Source organism: Hyaloscypha bicolor, assembly GCF_002865645.1.
Source record: "Hyaloscypha bicolor E unplaced genomic scaffold K444scaffold_136, whole genome shotgun sequence".
In the NCBI taxonomy this organism is placed as follows: domain Eukaryota; kingdom Fungi; phylum Ascomycota; class Leotiomycetes; order Helotiales; family Hyaloscyphaceae; genus Hyaloscypha; species Hyaloscypha bicolor.
In genome coordinates, this window is record NW_020194638.1 from 1,521,124 (window position 1) to 1,541,888 (window position 20,765).

Below are 20,765 nucleotides of genomic sequence, written 5' to 3' on the forward strand. Positions count from 1 at the left end.
CTTCTTTCTTTAAAAAGAAATTAATAATTAACTAATACTAATTTCTTAGTAGTAATAAGGAAATAAAAGCAGGGAAATATAGAAGTAATATAACCCGGTTACTATATTATAACCTACTATAAGACTAATAGCTACCTAATCCCCTAATACTAATATTTATTATACTAAGAATACCTGAAAGTAAAATACTACTATAATTACCTGATTCTATAATAAGATCTAGTATAATAGCTTCTTATATCTTTAAATATATCTTACTAATACCGATTTTAGAGAAGCTTATAATATCCTATAAAAAATAAATACTAATAGATATTAGGTTACTAATAATTATATTCTAGAGATTATTTATTCCCAGAACTCCTTAATAAACTAGATAAATAGCTTTCTTTAATTCCTTTTATATTTTTATAATAAATTATCCGAAAAGATACTAATACTAGTACCTATTTCTAATAGTATTAATAACTAGTAATATCCTAAACTATCTTATTAGAGACTATTTCTATTATATTACTCTAAACCTGGAGCTTCTAAATCCGCTAACCGGAACTAATTTAATAATAATAAGAAATATAATTATAGAGAATATTCTTGCTATAGTACTAACCGGTATTCTTATAACCGACCGAGATATACTAATTATTCTTCTAAAAAAGAATATTATAACTAATATTAGGATATTTCTAGGCTAGTCAAATATTATAGATATTATAGACTAATTAAAAAAGAACCCAGATATTATTACTAGAATAATTTCAGGAACCAAAATTACTAACTCTCTTAATTTATAAATAATAACTATAGCTAGCCCCGTTAGAATAATATATAAAATAAGATCTATAATTATAGCTAATTATAAGACTATTATTATAATCGCCAGGTATTTCCTAAATAATATTTAGGACCCCGGTATAAATATAGCTATAGTTATTCTAATAATAATAATAATAACTTTTTAGAAAATAGTTATTACTATAACTAGGAATATAATCTAAATAAGAGAGTTTACTATTACTATAATATATATTATAATAATAATTATAATTATAAGTTCTATTTCCGAGATATTTATAATAATATAAAAAGATTATAGATTAACGAAATTAGTTAATTTAATAAGATACTAATTACTATATTCATAACTATTTATTATAAATAACTCGAGTTTCTAGTAAAAATATATAAAAACAAACTAGTTCTTATTATATTACTATTTTATATAAAAGGTAAAGCCGCTATCTAATTTACTAGCCTAAACCTATAGATTATATATATTATAGCTAGAGATATTTAGGAATAAATTATCTAACTAATTAGATATTTCTATACTAATGCCTCTAAAGCCCTCTTATAAGTAAATAAACTTATTTATATCTTTAGTAATAAAACTATAATTAATATTTATAAATATATTACTAAGAAATATAGCCTATATATTAAAGCCAGGAAAACTAATAAAGACCTTATAATTAGATAACTTTATAATAGTCTTGATTTTATACTAGCTATTATAATTACCCTATATCTCGTTTATAATATAATAAATAATTTTATAGCTAAGACCTATATTACCGAATCCCAAGCCTATAAATAATATAACTAGTTTTATATATATTTCTAGGTATAAGATAAGAAACTAAAGGAAATAAGGAAACTTCTAAATAATAAGTAATTATAAACCTTATTCTAGGTATTATAGACCTGGAACTTTCCTAATACCTAACTAGTATATTATACTATTCTAGCTATAATAGTAAAAGATACCTAACTTAATAAATTTATACTAGTAAACCTAATATTAGCTAAGCTAATAGAAATCCCGGAAATTATTATTCTAGTAATATATTATTTAATAATATTAAATATTATATCTAACTAGCTAGCTAATAATAAATAAAACCCTTAATTTAAGCTAGCCTAAATTATCTAAAACTATATATATACTAAGTATAATAGCTAGTCTTATAAGAATAATTAGTACTAATTTAATAATTAATAAGCTAATCCCTAAATATAATAAGTTAAAGCCTTTATTATAGATAAGAAAGAATATAATAAAGACTATATACTAGTTAATTATAATACTTGGGCCTAGTATTAGTAATATATTATATAAATCTAATTATAAAGTTTATACTAAAGTAATTAGATTTACTAACCGGGATATATTAAAATACTTTATTCGGAAAATAATTAGGTAAAAAACTTCTAGAATAGCCGTTTAGGAATTAAGTATTACTAGTATAATATACTTTATTCCTAGTATTACTACCTATAGCTTTATTAGAAAAGATATTTATTCTTATAAAATGTTACGTCATTCGATATAGCTAGCTAATACGACTACCTTTATAGTTAGTTCCTGCCTATAAGGGCCATGAATTAATTAACTTCTACGTACATTAACGTTTTACCGTAATAAATAGTAGTAATCGTCTTATTATCTATTTAATAACTCGACTAGGGACCCTCGGCAGACCCGAGCCCGTTTTCCGCCATTCAAACCCATCCAAAACCGTTTAATCGAGTCATTATTGACTATTATCCGTCTAGCCTATCCGCGACTAGAAGCACTTAATAACGACGCAGTCGCTACCAGACGACTTTATCAAGCTCGCATACTAGTTATATAGCTTCCGAATAACGAAGCACAAATATACCGAGAGAACGAAGATTATTAACGACGTTATTAATAAACTCGTTACCGTATACCCTTACTTCTCGGCTATATGACATACTTTAGAGGGCCGCCATAATCGTTCCTCGTCTATAGACCTAATTATATACGTTCCTCTACCGACCGATCTATACCCATCTAATTAGGCAATTAATAGATCGAAATTAGAAGAGGCAATACGAAGATTTAGCATATTCTGTAATAGATACCTACCAGACGTTTTGCAGGTACCGTCCAAAAGCGGAAGCGGCGTTTAGGGCACCTATCCCAGCGGTTAATGAGTCGAGTCCACATTACCGAACAACGTTATAGAGGAAATACCACAAAGGACTAACATGCCGGACGGGGTATAAGCAGGGGAGAATGCCGGTGTCCGGCGAGACAGGCAACCCTTACTATTACCCGAAATAGCATCCGAGATCGCAAGCTTAATTAATACCGCTCTGGATACCCGAGACAGATAGCAACGACGAGAACAAGCGGATACGGGAGTCGGCTCAGGAGAAGCCAATAGCCTTGGATTAAATAGACAAAGCTCTTTCGGTTAGAATAATAATAGTCAAAATAATCTCGGTCAGAATAACTTCGCTCTCGGATTCGGTAATGACTTTAACCAAGTAAATACCGGTGGCGTTTCTATATATTAGTTACCAGAAGATATCGGATTTTTTGACCCTATATTACTAGATGAGATCGACTATGAATATTAGGGCAAGGCTATAGTATGGAAAAACGTTTATCTTTTTATTAACTTATTCAAGTTTAATATATGAGAAGGAAGGGATATAATTATTTAAGGAAACCTATATTTCTGCCTCCGAGGTATTACATAATAGTAATATACGGAAGAAATTAAAGAGACCACTTGACTTGCATTTCGCTTTATATTAGAGAATATCAAAGTTTGGGCCAAGGCCCTTATTAACCGGTTTAAGGACTCTATACTAATAGTAATAAAAAAACTCTCCGTAGAGATTTATATACAGGATAATGCCATGAAAGGCCGAGATATACATACCTATACGGCTATAGTAATAAGATATACTAAGGCAGCGGAAATAGAAAAGCCATACTAGTAGCTATCTTATATCTATAATAACCTGGACCCTGAATTCCGACCACAAGTCATGGCTCCAGACAAGAAAACCGTAGTATTAGAATAGCTAAAAAATCTAGCGGCAAAGCAGGAAGCATAGTATAATATACTTGCGGCAAGAGTACGTACCTGCTATATATAGAGGCCACCGTGCTTTGACTACAAAGATACTAATTCTCGAGGAGGCCAGAGATATAACGACCGATATTAAAACTCCGGCTTCCGACCCTTTATCCCCCGGCCACAGTAGCAGACTCGGCCGCAGTAGATACAGAAGCCGTAAGGGCCAGTATATGGCAATACTAATAATAGACAGAATAAACCGCTACTACCAGCCCGGCCCCGCAACCTACTTATAGCGTCCCATAGAGATAACTAAGGAAACCCTCGGGCTTACTTTAAAGAGCCATACTCCAAGCAGGAGTATACAGGGCAATATTATAGACATTACCGGCGCGGAGAAGGAGCTAACTACGGATCGGACTATATTAATATCCCGGAGAATTATGGCACGGAATATAATAGAGAATTAGAAAAAAGCAGCTATATTGCAATAGAGGAGTTTATATACCTATTGTGGGAGGGAAACTGCAATAAGACAAAAACCCACATAAAGTACACCAGAGCGCAAAACGTGACTTGATAGCAAAACAACAAATCAAAAGCGTAAATAGTAAAGTATAAATAGTATACAGTGTGCAAAAGCTCAATTAATTGAATACTCATGAAGGATTATTCTCTAAGTCTATAGAAAAACCAGCTTTCTTATGTGATTTCCGCAAGTCACGTATAAAAGGCCGCGGCCTTTGCCATGTGACCTAAACCTCAAAACCGCCAAAATAACATGATTTTTGACGAGTACGGCCTGCCGTACCACACTATACTTCCCTAATAATAATAGAGACAAACCGCAAGATACCGGCTACCTAGCCATAACTAATATAATTAATCTATATATATACAAAAAGTATAAGGAGACCTTTCCCTCTCGGATAAAGATATTCAAATATATCTTTATAAATACTTGTAATAAACAGATATTAAAGACTCTGCCGACTCCGACAGGCCTTAATATTATTAAAGCAAAGCTACGTAAATATAATAATAAGAATAACCATATTATATATACCTATATGAAACTACTAACCCAATTCTCGCCAAGCCAAGTAGAGAAGTCATACTATATTAATACCGGCTATATCCGGCCAGTTATCGGAGAAAACTAGTTAAAAGGCCATATAGAAGTAACATATAATAACTTATAGAAGACGTCCTTTAAGGGCATTGCGAGTAAGTTTACGTTAACGAGATATGTAATCTTTCCCATATATATTACGGGCAAACTAGACGGAGAAGAATGACTCGGAAAGATCTTTATTATAGCCTGGGTAATAACTTAGCTAGAACCCGGCCTATTACTTAGTATGGAGTTCCTTTAGCGAATATTATCCATTATTAATTACCGAGACTTAATACTCACTATTAGGGCATATAAAGATCTCGTTATAAACGTTATAGTAATTGACTATTTCCCCAAGATTAACCATAATATACTAGCTATATGAAAGGTTATTATACTACTATATTCCATAGTACTTGTTCCTACTAACTATAAACTAGTCCCAGTAAACAGAACATATTTCTTTGAAGGGTACTATACGGGAATACAGGATGCCGTTCTCGATTACGCAAACTTCATAAGCATTACTAATAACTCTAATATAGCAAAGACGATATTCCCGGATATGAAACTCGGGAAGTTAAGAGACGTAAAAGAACAGGCATTCCATGTAACAGAATATACTTACGATAACGGATATACAGAACATTAGACGGAGAAGTCTTCCGACGACCCCGGTAATAATGAGAAGCCGTCCTGGAGGTAATAATAATATAACTTCGGTATTAATAAGCCAGAGAATATCCCTGAGATTATATACGAAAACGGTATTTATATTTGTAATATTAACCCTAATATAGTAATAGCGTTATATGACCTCGTTAGCCGCTACTAGAAGTATTAGTCGGATCACGGCCCCATTAATATGCCGCAGGAAGATTACATAAGAATACTACTTATAGAGGGCTAGTAGAACAAACGAATTATATAAAAGAAGTTCCCTATTAGTATTAAGTACAGAGCTATTATTAACCGCATTTTTAATGATTTGCAAGAGAGAGGTAGAATGGAATATGTTATAGGACTAACCCCCTTTATAGTACCGGTATTTGTCGCTACTAAGGAATGCCCAGTTATTGACTTACGAGTTATAAACAAGCTTGCGGTCCCGGATACTTATCCTATATCCCTGTAGTCCGATCTTATTAACGCACTTCGAGGGAAGAAGGCCATATCCGTTATAGACGGCTTGTAGTTCTTCTACTAATTCCTCGTTACTAAAGAGCATTATAACCGCTTTATAGTAATTAGCTATAGGGGGCTGGAATAGTCAAACGTCGTCCTAATGGGTTTCCGTAACTCGGTTTAATACGTATAGCGCTTTATAGACAAGTAGCTACGGATATATACCCACTTTATACGAAACTTTATTAATAATATTATTGTCTTCTCAGATATAATAGAATAGTATATTTGCTACTTGGAAACTGTCCTTTAACTATTCTCCAAGCTTCGACTTTTCCTCTCTATAAAGAAGTCATTTATCGGATATACCTTAGTAAGATTACTTGGCTACCTTATTAATGCCCTGGGTATATTAATAATAGAGGACAGAGTCGCAGCATTCAAGAATATCGAATTCCCGATAATCTTGAAAGTACTAGAGACATATATTAGTATAACCGGATGGCTATGACTATACTTGCCAAGTTACGCCCAGGTTATCGAGCTAATACAGTAATAAAAAACAGTATTACTCGAAGTAGGAAGAGAAATAGGAGCGACGGAAGGAAAACATTGCGGCTATATTACCAAAACCACCTATATACCTATACCCGCAGAAGAAAAGGCCTTTAAAGCTCTTTAGGAAATACTAATAAAGCCGAGATTCCTAGTATACTTCTCTCTAGGAAAGATCCTATTCCTTAACCTAGACGCTTTAGTAGAGCGAGGCTTTGTAGTTATGGTTTTCCACCTTATACCAGGCGTTTAACTAATAGAGATAACCGCTAAGCTATTAGCTAAACGTATATAGCCGGTAATATTCATGAGCAAGCTACTAAGTACTACAGAAAAGCGCTATTATACTACCGAACTAGAAGTCGCAGGACTAGTATGGGCCTATTAGAAGCTCTGCCTAATAATCCAATCCAGTAACCATTCCGTTATTATCCTTACTAATTATATATTAATAAGAGGCATATATAAATAAACGAATTTAAATACTTCCGATATCTCTAAAGCAAACATAAGACTAGTATATGCCTCTGTTTACTTATCCTAATTTGACCTGGATATTAGATACTACCCGGGCAGGCTAAATATTATTCCGGATATATTCTTATAATTAAAGGCTATAGAGTAACGAGATATCTCGGCAAATAATAAACTGGAACATATTCTATTTATAATAGAGACTATTATATGCCCTGACTTTAAGACGAAATTAATTAAAGGATTATGGACTGACCCAAAGTTCGCATGTATACTCCGACTCCTGGAAATCCCAGAAGAAGATCCCCTCCCAGAGTAAGCAGAAAAGAATGGTGTGGTATTTCGTATTAAGGACGGACTCCTATATTACGTTATTAGCGCCCGCCTCTATCTATATATTCCTAATGCGGTTACTAATGAAGTAATTAGTATGGCCCATAACTATTTCCACTTTGGCGTGAAAAGAATACTTTATGAACTAGACGAATTCTGTATTCCTCGGCTCAAAAAACGACTCAAAGAGTATATCCTTTACTACCCCGTATGCTTGCTTAATTAAATGTCCAGGAAACGCCTATACGGCGAATTATAACTAATTAAGACGATCTCAATTCCGTACTATACCATTGCCATGGATTTTATAATAGTATTACTAATAATTCCAGTAGTTAGCCCATGGAAAATTAACGGATATAACTTTTTTGACTATATAATAATATAATCTTATAAGGCAAGCAAGAAAACACTACTTATCCCAGGACATAGTATGTATTTGGCCAAAGACTAGGCCACGATCTGTGTGACCCTTTAGCTATTGCTTAATTAGAGTATTCCGCAAGGGATAATCTCTAATAAAGACCGCAAATTCGTCTCTAACTTCTGGAGAGGCATATTCCATTACTTAAAGACAAAACTTCTTATATTAATGGCATGGTATCTATAGATAGATAGTGCTTCCGAAAGAAAGAACCAGACCACAGAGATTGGTCTATGGTATATCATTTTCCTTTATTTAGACCAAGCTTAGTCTATAGAGATTATTCCCTTTCAATTAGCCCTAAATAATGCCTAAATAGCTATAATCCAAATATTACCAAACGAGTACGTCGGCGGCTTCCGCCTAGCCACAAACCTATCCCTTCTAGCAGGTAATGCCGAGAACGAACTACCCGACGTAATCCGGAAACTATAATAACGTAATACGCAAATCGCCATGGACTTTGCCGATAATACCGCCAAATAATACTATAATACAAAGTACAAGCTAATTACGATAGATATCGGAGACCTTATCTACCTGAGACTATATAGGGGATATTACCTTCCGGGTTACCCGAATAGAAAACTAACGGAATAACGGACGGGACCTTTTAAAGTACTCCGCCGGGTTAGAAGATTAGCATATGAATTAGAACTCCCTCGATAATAGAAGATATATCCCGTAATCTTCGTTACCTACCTAGAACCTGCCCTAAAAGGCAAAGACCCGTACGGACGAGAGTCGATCTAAGGAAAAGAACTAGTAGAGGGTATCTAGGGTAATAATAAGAACTAGTAAAGTTAGGAGCTCGAATATATCGTGAATAAAAGAATAGTAAAGTATAATAGACGAAACTATATCGAGTACTTAGTGAAATATATAGGATAGGGAAATAAGTATAATAACTGGCAGCTAGTAGAGGTTCTCGGTAACGTATTAGAACTAGTAGCAGATTATAAAGAGCGGTTAGGAATAGTTCCCGCAAAGAAATGCGGTCGGCCGGCAAGAAACACTAAATAGTAATTATAGAGTAATGACTATTATTACCGAGTATATATACAAGAAATATCGTTACGTTTCTGCGGCTATATACTAGTACGAACTAGGACATTTGTTTTCCTCATAACCAAAGAAGTATTTCCTTAATACCAAATAGTACAGAATATATATAGCTATAGTAATTACTATAATTATTATACTACTATACAGAAAAATACTATATAACTCGCTATTACTACTACTATGGCATCTCCTGTACTAACTAAAGGCATTCCATTATTATAACCAGCATATTACCGAGTTCGTAAGAAGCTAGAGAAAAATAACGCCCCTACTAATAAGGACTTCAAGGACTTCTTTAATACCGTTAGTAATCCCGAAGATTACCCAAGAATTCAGACATTACTAGACGAGCACCCGAAAGAACGAAACGCTCTCGTAGTATATATTAAGAAGACATATAAGTCCGTCCTTAAGGTAGCTAAGCCAGTATATAACAAAGAAGACAATAATAATAATAATGTCCTTACTCTAGTTAAACGCCGTCCTGGCAGACTGCCCAAGAAGGTCTATAAACGAAAGCTATACTCTGTCTTTCCCGAAGATCCCGAGGAAGACGAGTATAATAATATAGACAAGAATACTAATAACAAAAACCCCAGAAAAAAGCGTAAGGTCGAAAACTCTACTAATAACGACTAAGATATCCCCGTAGTCGTACTACCAAAACTCTTGAAGGCTGCTCCCAAAATAAAGAAGCCAAGCCCGACAGAGATAGCCATATACTATAAAGAAGCAATCCGAGCCGGTATAAACGCAACCCTCCTTATAACCATACTACTTAATAATACGAAGCTATTAGTTAAGATTATCCAAGGAAAGCGTAATCCAAAGGAGAGTAATATCGGCAATATTACTATAAGAGTCAAAAAGGCTCGTTAGTCGGATATTATTAATCGTATAATAAGAGTCTTTTACGGCAACGATATTAAAGTTATTCCTATCTATAACTACTTACCGCCTACCCTCGATAATACCAAGATAGAGGAAATTCGAAAGTAGTTCTCGATATAGATAGGCGAGGAATATCCCCAAACCCAGTCCGATTTAACTGGCTTCAAAGGTCACATTAGCCCTTGGTATACGGTATCGGAGGCCGGCGATAATATATCTGTACTACTACCAAAGGCAAAGAAGACTAAGAAGAAGACACCTGCAAAGAAGGCCGTAAAGAACGAGACCACCGAACCTGTCCAAAAACAATGATTCAAAGTCCTACCGGGATAGGCCCGCCTCAGTAACGGGAGATTCAAGAACAAGAGCGGAGAGAAAAAGGACTAGCCTACGAGCTATACCCTTAGTAACGACGGTCTATTTGAGGAGAAGTCGGCGGACGAAGAGTAGGGCGGTGGAAAACGGAGAAGAACGGACTTTATAGCATAGTATTTCATTTTTGTTTTTCTTTTCTTTTTTTTAATTTTTTTTACTTTCTTTTATACCCATATACGATTATTCTTTTTATAGCAAAGCGTACTATAACGAGGACGTCATTTATCTCTTTTTGTAACGGGCACCTATTACATTATTTGACGTAGCTAGCTAATACGACTACCTTTATAGTTAGTTCCTGCCCACAAGGGCCATAAATCAATTAACTTCTATATACATTAACGTTTTATTATAATATAAAAATATTTCTTAATTACTTAAAAACTATATTTGGCTCTATAATCTTATTACCTAATTATTTAATCCAGAATTCCCAAATAGCTAATATCTTATAACTAGTAAGTAATATTTCTTTAATTACTAAAGAAGAAATATTAATAACCGGAACCGAAATATTTTTATAAATATTATATTTCCTAAGAAATATAAAATCCGGAAAACCCGAGAAAGAAACTATCTTTATTTCTATTATAAATAGTAATCTAGTTACTATTTTAAAAATACCCGATAATCTACTAATCTTAATTAATACTATAACTACTAGAAATATTTATATATCTATTTCCTAATATATTTTTTAAATATATTAATTATTATTTATTAAGCCAGATTCGAATAAGAATCCCTTATATTTTAAGGATACTAAAGAGGACTTCCTATTACCTCTAGAGCCTCTAATTACTATCCTATTACCGGAGCTCTTATTAGAAAACGAAATATTTTCTGAGATTTCAAATACTAAAATCTAAGATAGAAAGTTCTCTTATATACTAAATGGCTATAAATATTAAGTTAATATATATACTAGAGCTATTCTTTTTACCGAGAATAACTAATAATATATTTTTTATATAAATACCGGCTCTTTTACTAGTCTTATTAATAGACCTATACTTATAAAAACCTATCTAAATATAGTCCTTAAATAAGTATTATAAGGTAATAAGATATAATTAATAAATATTAGCCCGGGACTAGAAATCTTTATATATACTAATATATTACTAAAACTATATATTATAAATAAAGAAAATATTACCTTCCTACTCGTTTACTATTATATAATAAATAAATTACTAGGCGAAATTCTTTTCGGACTAAACTTTCTTAAAACTAATTACCTTAATTTCTACTAGAATTAAAGTAATAAACCGGACTATTTCTAAATTAGTAATACGGAGAAATATATTCTTCTAAATACTAAGAAATTTATAATTAAGCTAAAGAAAGTATTAGTTTATATTATAGAACCTATTATAATATTTCCTAACTATAGGATTAATATTCTAGTAAAGTATAGAATATTACTATTACGGGTATAAGACTACCTAATATAATTCTTTCTACTTATAAATATCCTATTTAGTAGATTTGGGTTACTTATAAATAGTATTATTAATAAATTCTAGTAATTATTTCCTTTTATAAACTTTAGTAATATATTAATCTTTATTCTAATAAATATATATCTTAGTATATTCGAGAAATATTTAGTAATATTAGAACTATATAAGGTATTCCTTAATCTAGCTAAAGTCTTCTATAGTAATTAGCTATATAAGAAAGAATAATAAATAGAAGCGAGATAACTAGCTAGCTTACTATTTCTTTTATAGCTACTAGTAAATAATTCTAATATATAAGCTAATATCTTCGAATTCTAGAAACCGGAAATCAAGAACCAAGTTCGAAATATCTTATCTAAATATAATAACTTATTTTATAATAAGCTTAGTTATTTTAATAATAGAATTACTATATTTATTTTATTTAAAAATAATATTAATCTTAGTAATCTTTACTGAGTATTATATCTAATATCTAGAAAGGATATATAAGCTTTTAATAAAATTACGAACCTAATAAAAATAAATGAATTTCTAGAACCTATCTTTTTTAGGTAATTCTTACTAGTAGCCTCTCTAGTATTTATTATATAATATAATAATAAACTATAAGTAATTATTAATCTTTACTAAGTTAATACTAAGCTTAAGCTAAATACTTACTTTTTACTATAATAAAATACTATTCTTATTATTTTAGATAATATAATTATTTTCTCTAGTCTAGATTTTACTAAAAGCTTCTTTTAATAAAAATTAGTACCTGAGAATAAATAGAAAGTAGTTATAGTTATAGCTTATAGGGGCTATAAATAACTTATAGTTATTATTATAGGATTAGTTATAATATCTTCTTTCTTCTAATATTATATAAAAGTACTTTTTAGTTTATATTTATAGAAATTCGTTTTAGTCTATATTAATAATATAATTATTTTCTCTAAAATAATAAAGAAATATTTTAGTTATCTAAATATTATTTTAGTTATATTTAAAAAATCCGGTATTACTTTATTCTTATTAAAATATTATTTTATATAACTATTTATAATTATTCTCGGTTATTATATCTTTTAATTAGGCCTTAGTATTTTATAAGAAAAGATAAAGGCTATTAAAGCCTAAAAGTTCCCTAAAATACTTATTTAGCTAGAAATAGTATTAGGCTTTTTTGGATATTATAAGAGCTTTATTCCCTATTATATCGGGATAATAGCTTTATTAGTTAAACTAAAAATAATTAGTTTTAGAGATATACTAAAATAGGAATATAAATAAGCTAACTTTATAAATAAAATACTAATATTTTTATTTATATATATTTTCGAACTAAAACTTATTACTAAAAAACTAAAGAGATCTAAACCCTAGAAACTAGCCCTATTACCTAATCTAATAAACTAATACTATTAAATATTTATAATACTAAAAAATAGGCTATATAATATATTAATATTTATATTTCCTATCTTCTCCGAATTATTTATATTATATATTAATAAGAATAAGAAGTATAATTATAGTATTACTCTTTACTAAATTAATTTAATTAATAATAAAAAAAAACTAATTTTATACCTATCTAAAGCTTTTACTTTAGTAGAAATAAATTACTAGCTAATAGAACTAGAAACCGGAATACTAATATAGGTATTTCAGAAACTATTATAGTACCTTAATAGTTCCAAATTTATAATAGTAACTAACTATTCTATTATCTTAAACTCTTTCTAAGCTAAGATAAAACTAAAATAAAAAAATATTAGATTTATAAATTAAAGACTATTTCTAGTAAAATATACTAGCTAAATAAAGTTCTAATATTATCTAGGTAAGACTTATATTAATATAAATATATTATCTAGAATAAAAATAGTTATTACTAAGCTAGCTTACTAGCTTTTTAAGACTTTAGTAACCGAGAATATATTAATATTTACTATTTTCTATATATTTATAAATACTAAATCTAGCTAAGCTATCTAACTAAACGGAATTATTTCGGAAAGCAAATTAAAAAATCTTTAAGCTATAAGCCTTTATATAAATAAATAGTTTATATAAATACTAGCTTACTAACTTTCCCGGGATAAAAGCTTTAGCTAAATATATTATATTATATTAGGCTAGTTAAAAATATTCCCGAAATCCGAATTATTAATTATCTTTAAATCTTTCTATATTAATCTATATACCAAGTTCTTTTTTTTTTAGAAATAACTCCGGTTATAAGAGACTATATATACCTAATAAATTTACTAAATCTGTTTTTAAAATAGCTTATAATAAATAGACTTATATAGGAGCCAAACGGATTTATAATTTTCTTTATTACTATATCTTTTTCCTATAAATATAGAAAAGAATAAAGAAATATATTACTATATATCCCATTTACTAAAGATCTAAACCGGATATATATATTTTTTATAAATACCTATAACTAATTTTATTATTACTAAAATAACTCTTAATATTATATATTAATTTTATTACTGGATTACTAGATTCGAAAACTAGTAATAATATAATTATAATTATTACTAATATTTTAACTAAATAAATTAAAGTAATTTTAGGAAAGAAGATATAAATAAGATAAGACTAGGTAAAAGTATACTATAATTATTATTATAAGGAATTCAGGCTCCTAGATAAAATAATATCTAATTAGAACCTAAAGTTTACCTTATCTTTTTAAATAGAACTATACTTAATTCTTAATATCTGTCTTATATTTATTATATCTTATTATACCTAAATAAATAAAGTATCTAAAAGATCTAACCAGATTCTAATATATATACTAAGATATATAATAACTAGTTACTATAACTAAAGCAGGTAGAAAGAGCTATTATTAGCTATTTATTTTACCTTAAATAGTTACCCTAATAAATCTTCTAGTTTTTATTTTTTTAAATTATAATATAGCTACTAACCTAAGTTTATACTAGATATTACTAAAAGAGCTATTATCTAGAAATTAACTAAAAAGAATATAAAGTAATTTATTAAAAACTATTACTAGCTTTTTATAGAAGTATTCGAAGCTATTATATTAGCTTAAGCTAGAATAAAAGAAAATCGAAATAAAAAGAGGTAATTACTAGTATTATAATTCGAAGACTAAATTTTCTTAAAAGTAGCTAAGTTTACTAAATATAATTATAAACTTCTCTAGAACTTTACTAAACTATTTTTTATTAAACTCGGATCTTATTATATATAAAAAGTTATCTTATTATTAGCCTTTAAACTCGAATTACTAGAATAGCTATTTATTTATCCGGTAATATTTATTAATTATATAGAACTAGTATATTTAGATTTATATAATTATAAAATTCCCGGACTAGGGCCTATTAAAAATAAGAAATATATTATTAAATATATTATTACTAAAGAAATTCGGAGCGAATCCGGATATAAAAGCTACTAATTATAGTATCTAGTAAAATATATAAGTTATTGTCGCAGTGAGAATCACTGAATTGGGGCTAGCGCGATCGCTCTGCTTAGTCAGGATCTGTGCACTCACTTCCTGAAGCTTCACACTTCACTCAAGCTCTTTTCTAGCTAGTTCAATGAACTCTTTTACCATCCAATGCAACTCCCTACTCTGCGATCTATACGTGCATTAGTTATCTAAAGAAAGAATAATAACTCAGACGAATTTTATATATAAATATATCTAATCTAGTTAGAAAGTTTAAATAGGAATTACTAATTACTAAATTATAATCCTAAATCTCCTTATTACTGAATTTTGGTAAAGCTAGGCCTTACTAGTATAGCCTTATAATATGGAACTAAAATATATCTTACTAGTATAATCTCTTTAATAACTAGATATTTTTATTAATATACTAAAACTATTATTTATTTTATATTATTTTCTCGAATATATTATCTTATATTATATTTATAATTATTATATATTTACCTTAAATACTATATATATTTAATTTAGCTATAACTAAAATACCTAAAAATAAAGCTATTATAGCCTATTTAGCTATAGCTAAAAGAGCCGCCGGTATTAAAAAAAGCCTAATACCTAGTCTTATAACCCTAAAGACCCTAATAGGTAGCCTATATAAATAAGCCCTAATTCCGGTTACTAAGATTTCTAATAAATACTATAATATTTGTAATTATATCTTAAATCTTTTATAATTCTATAATTCTTATTTGAACTAGTATAAAGATAATTAGATCCTAATAATTAAATAAGATCTTTTTAAGGAATTATATTTAGTTTAGATACCAGAAAATAAACTTGATATAAGAATTAATAATAAGGTCTTTTTCGGAATGAATTAACTAGAGCTCTTTTATTTCTATAAATTGCTAGTTATAACTAAATATAATTATATATTAGTATTTAATCTTTAACTAATATATTTATAAGCTAGTATACTATATCCGGTATATAATAATAATATTATAATAAGTATATTACTAAATATAAAGGGCAGATATAATTATATTAAAGTAATCTATTATAATCTCTATATTAAAAAGATAAATAATATCTTTCTTACTAATAAATACCCTAATAATTAGCCGTATAATAACCGAACTTATACTAGTTACTTATTTAAACTATATTTTATATTTAAGAACTATTTAAAAAAAGGCTAATTATAATCGGATACCTGTATTATATATATCTAAATTAATAAGAATAAGAAGAGTAATATTATATTCTTAGGTAATAAGAACTTTAATCTAGTATTTATTACTAATAATTAATAGTATAATCTATATTATTACTTTATTAATATTTTCTCCGGAGATTATAAAAACCTGGTTTTAGTTATTAATAAACTAGTAAAAAGAGTATATTTTCTGGAAGCCTTATACTATAATAAACTATTTTAACCTTTAGGTTACTCAAGTGCTTTTAGTAAGGCCTATAATCGAATAAAAAACATACTTAAGAAGCTAGTAACTAAGAAAGACCTTACTTTAGAAAATAGAGACTTAGTCCTATATAATATTTCTTCTAGGGATTATAACCTAACTATTCTATTATATAAGATTATAGTATATATAGCCTTTTCTAGAATAATAAATAATATAGTAAATACTATCTATTATAATAAACTTTATTATATTTTTAACTAAAGTAAAAAGTAGGTCCGGGTATTAGATAAAATTATAAATAACTTATTATCCTAGTTTAACTAAGATAAAGAAAAGTCTATTATATTAACTAAAGAGCTAATTACTTATATTAGTAAGAGCCTCCAAGAATTATAGTACTAACTAGTAAATACTCTATTAACTACTTATATCCTATTACTAGAACTCAATTATATAATAGAAAATATACTAGATATTATATCTATTCTTACCCTATTACCTCTAGTAATTATTAATAAAGACTAATAATCCATTATCTAGGTAATAGCTATAGTTATTATAGAATCTATAAGTAATATCTTTATATATTTTCAAAAACAAATTAATTAGTAAAATCTAGTAATATTTAAAGATATGAATCCGGTCTAATTATAATTACTATTATTCTTATTACTATATAAAGCCCTATAAATAACTACTAAAGATACTAAGCAGACTAATAAAATACTTATATAAGCTTTACGGGGCCTATTATAACCTGCTATACCGGCCGGTATTATTAAGAGAGAAGCTATAAACTAGTTAGAATTACTATCCAAAAAGCTAGAATATTAGATAAGATCTATAGCCTAAATATTAATAGATAATCCAGAAATAGAATCCGAGAAAAGTAATACTAAGGTATTACTAGTTACTAGATAGTACTTACCCTATCCTAAGAATTAGAGATAGGTTCTAGACTTGCCTACCCAGGGCTCGAAATTCCCCTAAGGCCAAAAGGTATACTAAGCTTTTGGTATTACTCGTAAGGATATAATAGGAAAACTAAAGACGAAGCTAAAGTACTATATAAATTCCAAAGGACTAGGCCTATTATTACAAGGCATATAATTCGGCTATATAGAGGTGGTATCTAAGTAACTTAATTACTCTTATCTCGCGAGCTATAATATTATAATAATATAACCTTCCGGTTTATATTACTTCCTATATTAATATCTCTGCCTTTTTTTAGTATTCCAGATTACCTATATAGTTTGGGACCACTATTTAGTATAATAATAGCTGGGTGTTTAAGGATAGAACTTTAATAATATATATTCTCGGGCATTTAATAGATAGATAGATGGACGGATGAGTGGATAAACGGATAGACGGATAGATATATGGATATATGAATGGATTATTTTTTTCCTTTATTAATTTCCTTTTTGTTTTTAGATACTTTATTATACTAGCTTCTCTCGAGTGGACCACCATGCTACCGGAGTAGTATCTTTCTCCTGGAAGGGGGGGGAGATGTTGGGTGACGTATGGGGGTGGTGACGCCACCAGGGAAGGAACCAGCTAGCCGTTAGTCAGCCAAGCCATTTAGGGCTTCGAGCTTAGATACCAATAGAGTCGTCTTGCCTCTGTCTGCCTTCTCCTTACAAGTTTTGATGCTTATACCGCGAAGATGGTTCTCACAATCTACACTTTCCCCGTACTCCCAAGCACACCCATCCTGGTGATCTGCCTTCCACTGCCTCCAAATTTTCTTCGTCCCCACCTCCACGAACTCCATCAGCGGCACCGTCCCCGGATTCTCCTTCAGACACCCGCTAGAATCGCTCAAAACCAGCTCACTGAAGTTTATCCTTGTTATGCCTCACTCGACACGTTTCCTAGTGACCTCATTAGGAAAACCATTCGTCTTATGCAACACTAGAGTTACATTCCCCGTTGTCACCTCCCTAGCACTCTCCAACCCGCCATACTGAAGCCTTATTATTCTTCCCGCACCAACATCGGGCAGAAATCACACTCAATACTTTGATATATTATCTTACTGCAGAGTGCTTTGTTTCAATTAAACAGTCGTACAACACTATTCCATGCTATGCTGGGGTGAGGAAGTCGATCCTCGTATCTACAAATCGCTTCGGCTCGACCATCAGAACCGCAACCTGCTGTCCCGTCCGCGGCGCCATTTCGCTCTCCTGCGTGTACCATTCAGCGATCCCCGGTGTCTGGATTACTCTTTTCTGTACATGGATAGCGCCCTCCATGACATTGCTGTCGTCTACACTCCACTCCAAGCAGGGGATGACTTCGACGAGTATGGTTACGTGGGCTTCAATGCATATGATGTGGGGATGGCGCACGAGAGTTCGGATCCGCCGGCTTCATCCCCAAGTTTGAGTGGCACTCTCACAACGAAATCGGTGGCCGATGGCACTGGGCGGAGCAGCGGTTCCGCAGTGAACTCGTCAACAGCTGGGAGCACACCGAGCAATAACGCGATGGCGAATCCAGGAAATATCACCAGTACATCATTCACGTCCTCCACGCTATCCGGATCTTCCACATCGATCCCAACAATGTCCGTTGTTTCAGCGGCGAAAGGGATATTGATGACAACAATCGCAATTGCAGTTATGGTACCTTTTTCGATTTTGGCCTTCGCGGGGATGTTTTATATGTGGTGGAGGTATCGATGGCAACGAAAGAACAATTGCCATGCCCATGAAATGGGTACCCATGTTGCGAATGAGTACGAGTTAGACAGCAAGCATGTTAGGAAGGTGAAAATGGGGGTGCTTTCAGGGAATGCGAGAAGGATTTCAGTTTATGCTGTGCTGCCTGCTAACGGACGAGGATAGGTTTCGCAGTTGACTCGTGAGTATTAATGTCTGGCTCAAAGAGACACTTGTAGATGGCGACGAGATTGAATGAGGACTTTGTGGATATATACAATTGCAAGTATCACGTGACTACACACACCGACGAGATTCTCATTGAATCTGAGTGTCCTCGAACATTTGGTCAAGAGAAGAGAGATTTGAGTGGTGCAAGACAATCTAAATGTCAATTCTTCAAAGACTTCATTGTAGGGACTGTTATTGATTGTTCATTGAACTGGTGGTCTGATGTCTTGACCGCGTTCGTGGAGATATTTAAGGAAGAGAGATGGATTACTACCGAAATACGGAAAGACAAAATATTGAACCCGCTTGTAGGTCGGTCACCGCCTAAAAACATTTGTCAGCTCGCTCCCTGCATCGCAATACAGGACGACTACACAAGTGAAGACAATTAGGATGATCTCGTGAGTATCCCGCGACTCTCGAAGCTTGAGCTGATCAAGAGTTGGACTGCAATAGCCAAAATAACCAAGTAATGTGACTCGATCACCTTCGAGATGAGGAGTAAAAGTACAGTCAGCTTACTCAAACGCCCATCGTTGTTGAACGCAGCCTATCGGATGCTTGCAGTTGTAACAATGTTTTGTATGGTTAATTACAATTCAGCCTAACTTCATATACGGGAAGGTTTTTGATTGCATGCTTCAAAAGCATGCAAACTCCGTGTAACATTGTCGGGAATTTCGCAGTACAAGATGCATTCAGAATAGCAGAATGGGCCAACGACCACTTGGCCAACATGAAGACTGGCGTATACAGTTCTTGGAGGAAGTGGGACTGAAATGCAAGTCGTAGGGCTGCGGAAGTCTCGGACCCAAGGCACAACAGAAACCAAGGATTCCTCGTGTGACTCGGATCGAGGTTTCAGAGCATGGTAGAACCTGCAATCTGCACTCTTGCGATAATGGCAAAGTTCATGTGTGGTCCAGGAGTGTAGCATCACTAGCATACCCTCTTGGCCCTGCATAGAACTCCTATTCGGGACGCTGGTCCCTGATCTCACAGCATCCCCTTAGTAAAGTTGATATTAACAGTGGCAAAAGATGCAACATCTGACAATAGTCAAATGGGGAAATTGCAGAGCCTTGATCAGGTACTTGAACTGCCGATTACGTCGCGGGAGCCCGGATCGACAAATGCAGGAGTCAAATGAAGGATATGGGGCAACCAACAAGGAGCGCCCGTAGCTCCAAACCTCAGATACTCTGTGGTTGTGATCAGCCCTAGGCATTTTCTTGAAGTAGAAAAAACCGGCGAAAGCCAATTACGGTCGGAGGGAGCAGTTCTTGAAGCATTCAGTAAGTCGGCTTCGGCTGGATGAGTCCA

General features: G+C 31.5%; 2 protein-coding genes across 2 annotated transcripts; both read left to right on the forward strand.

Annotated features, from left to right (window-relative positions):
* The first annotated feature begins 18,175 nt into the window (after positions 1-18,175).
* K444DRAFT_137718 (uncharacterized protein) lies at positions 18,176-18,546 on the forward strand. Its single transcript, XM_024870523.1, has one exon. It carries the CDS (start codon positions 18,212-18,214, stop codon positions 18,461-18,463), a length of 252 nt encoding a protein of 83 aa, XP_024731107.1. The 5' UTR covers positions 18,176-18,211; the 3' UTR covers positions 18,464-18,546.
* On the forward strand, positions 18,547-19,668 carry K444DRAFT_137717 (uncharacterized protein). Its single transcript, XM_024870522.1, has one exon. It carries the CDS (start codon positions 18,630-18,632, stop codon positions 19,395-19,397), a length of 768 nt encoding a protein of 255 aa, XP_024731108.1. The 5' UTR covers positions 18,547-18,629; the 3' UTR covers positions 19,398-19,668.
* Positions 19,669-20,765: the final 1,097 nt, after the last annotated feature.

Bases quoted from the DNA above. Each gene is read 5' to 3' on its own strand.
- K444DRAFT_137717 (XM_024870522.1), top strand. From the start codon at position 18,630: ATGCTATGCTGGGGTGAGGAAGTCGATCCTCGTATCTACAAATCGCTT.
- K444DRAFT_137718 (XM_024870523.1), top strand. From the start codon at position 18,212: ATGGTTCTCACAATCTACACTTTCCCCGTACTCCCAAGCACACCCATC.